The 452-nt window shown below is 40.3% G+C and overlaps 1 protein-coding gene across 1 annotated transcript in view; it reads left to right on the forward strand.

The window, feature by feature from the left end:
* LOC103590435 (protein NOXP20-like) overlaps window positions 1–452 on the forward strand; it is a 24,840-nt gene that overhangs the window by 10,685 nt on the left and 13,703 nt on the right. Inside the window, exon 3 of the mRNA XM_008572662.1 lies at window positions 57–180. Coding sequence (XP_008570884.1) covers window positions 57–180 — 124 coding nt within the window. The remainder of the gene's footprint in view (window positions 1–56; window positions 181–452) is intronic.

A 452-nucleotide genomic window follows, 5' to 3' on the forward strand; every position in this document is an offset into this window, starting at 1 on the left:
AATGTTATTAATGAGAAGAAAAGATGACAGTTATGCTGACCTATTTCTTTTTTCAGGTGCAGTCATTTTTAGCATCACTTGATGGGGAGAAGCTGGAACTCTTAAAAAATGACCTAGTTTCCATTAAAGACATCTTTGCAGCCAAAGAATTCGAGACTGAAGAGAATCAAGAAGAACAAGGTAAAGGAAAATAACAAGTTAAATAGCAAGACAGACTGTCGGCATAATCCTTGTGAAACTGCTGTTAATAAACAGCTCTTTGAACAGGGTGGAATTATTTAATTCAAGTGCTCCTCCTCCATGCTTCTGGGATACCCTGTGCTTCTGCTCTTGTTACAGGAGCTGGTCACGTTGGTTAGTAATCCTGTCTTTCGCTGGGCAGGAGCTCCTGTTTTTTCTCTTGTCTCCAGTGCAATCCATGGTACATCACAGGCACACAATAAATGCATACG

Source organism: Galeopterus variegatus, unplaced genomic scaffold (assembly GCF_000696425.1).
Source record: "Galeopterus variegatus unplaced genomic scaffold, G_variegatus-3.0.2 Scaffold816, whole genome shotgun sequence".
NCBI lineage: Eukaryota > Metazoa > Chordata > Mammalia > Dermoptera > Cynocephalidae > Galeopterus > Galeopterus variegatus.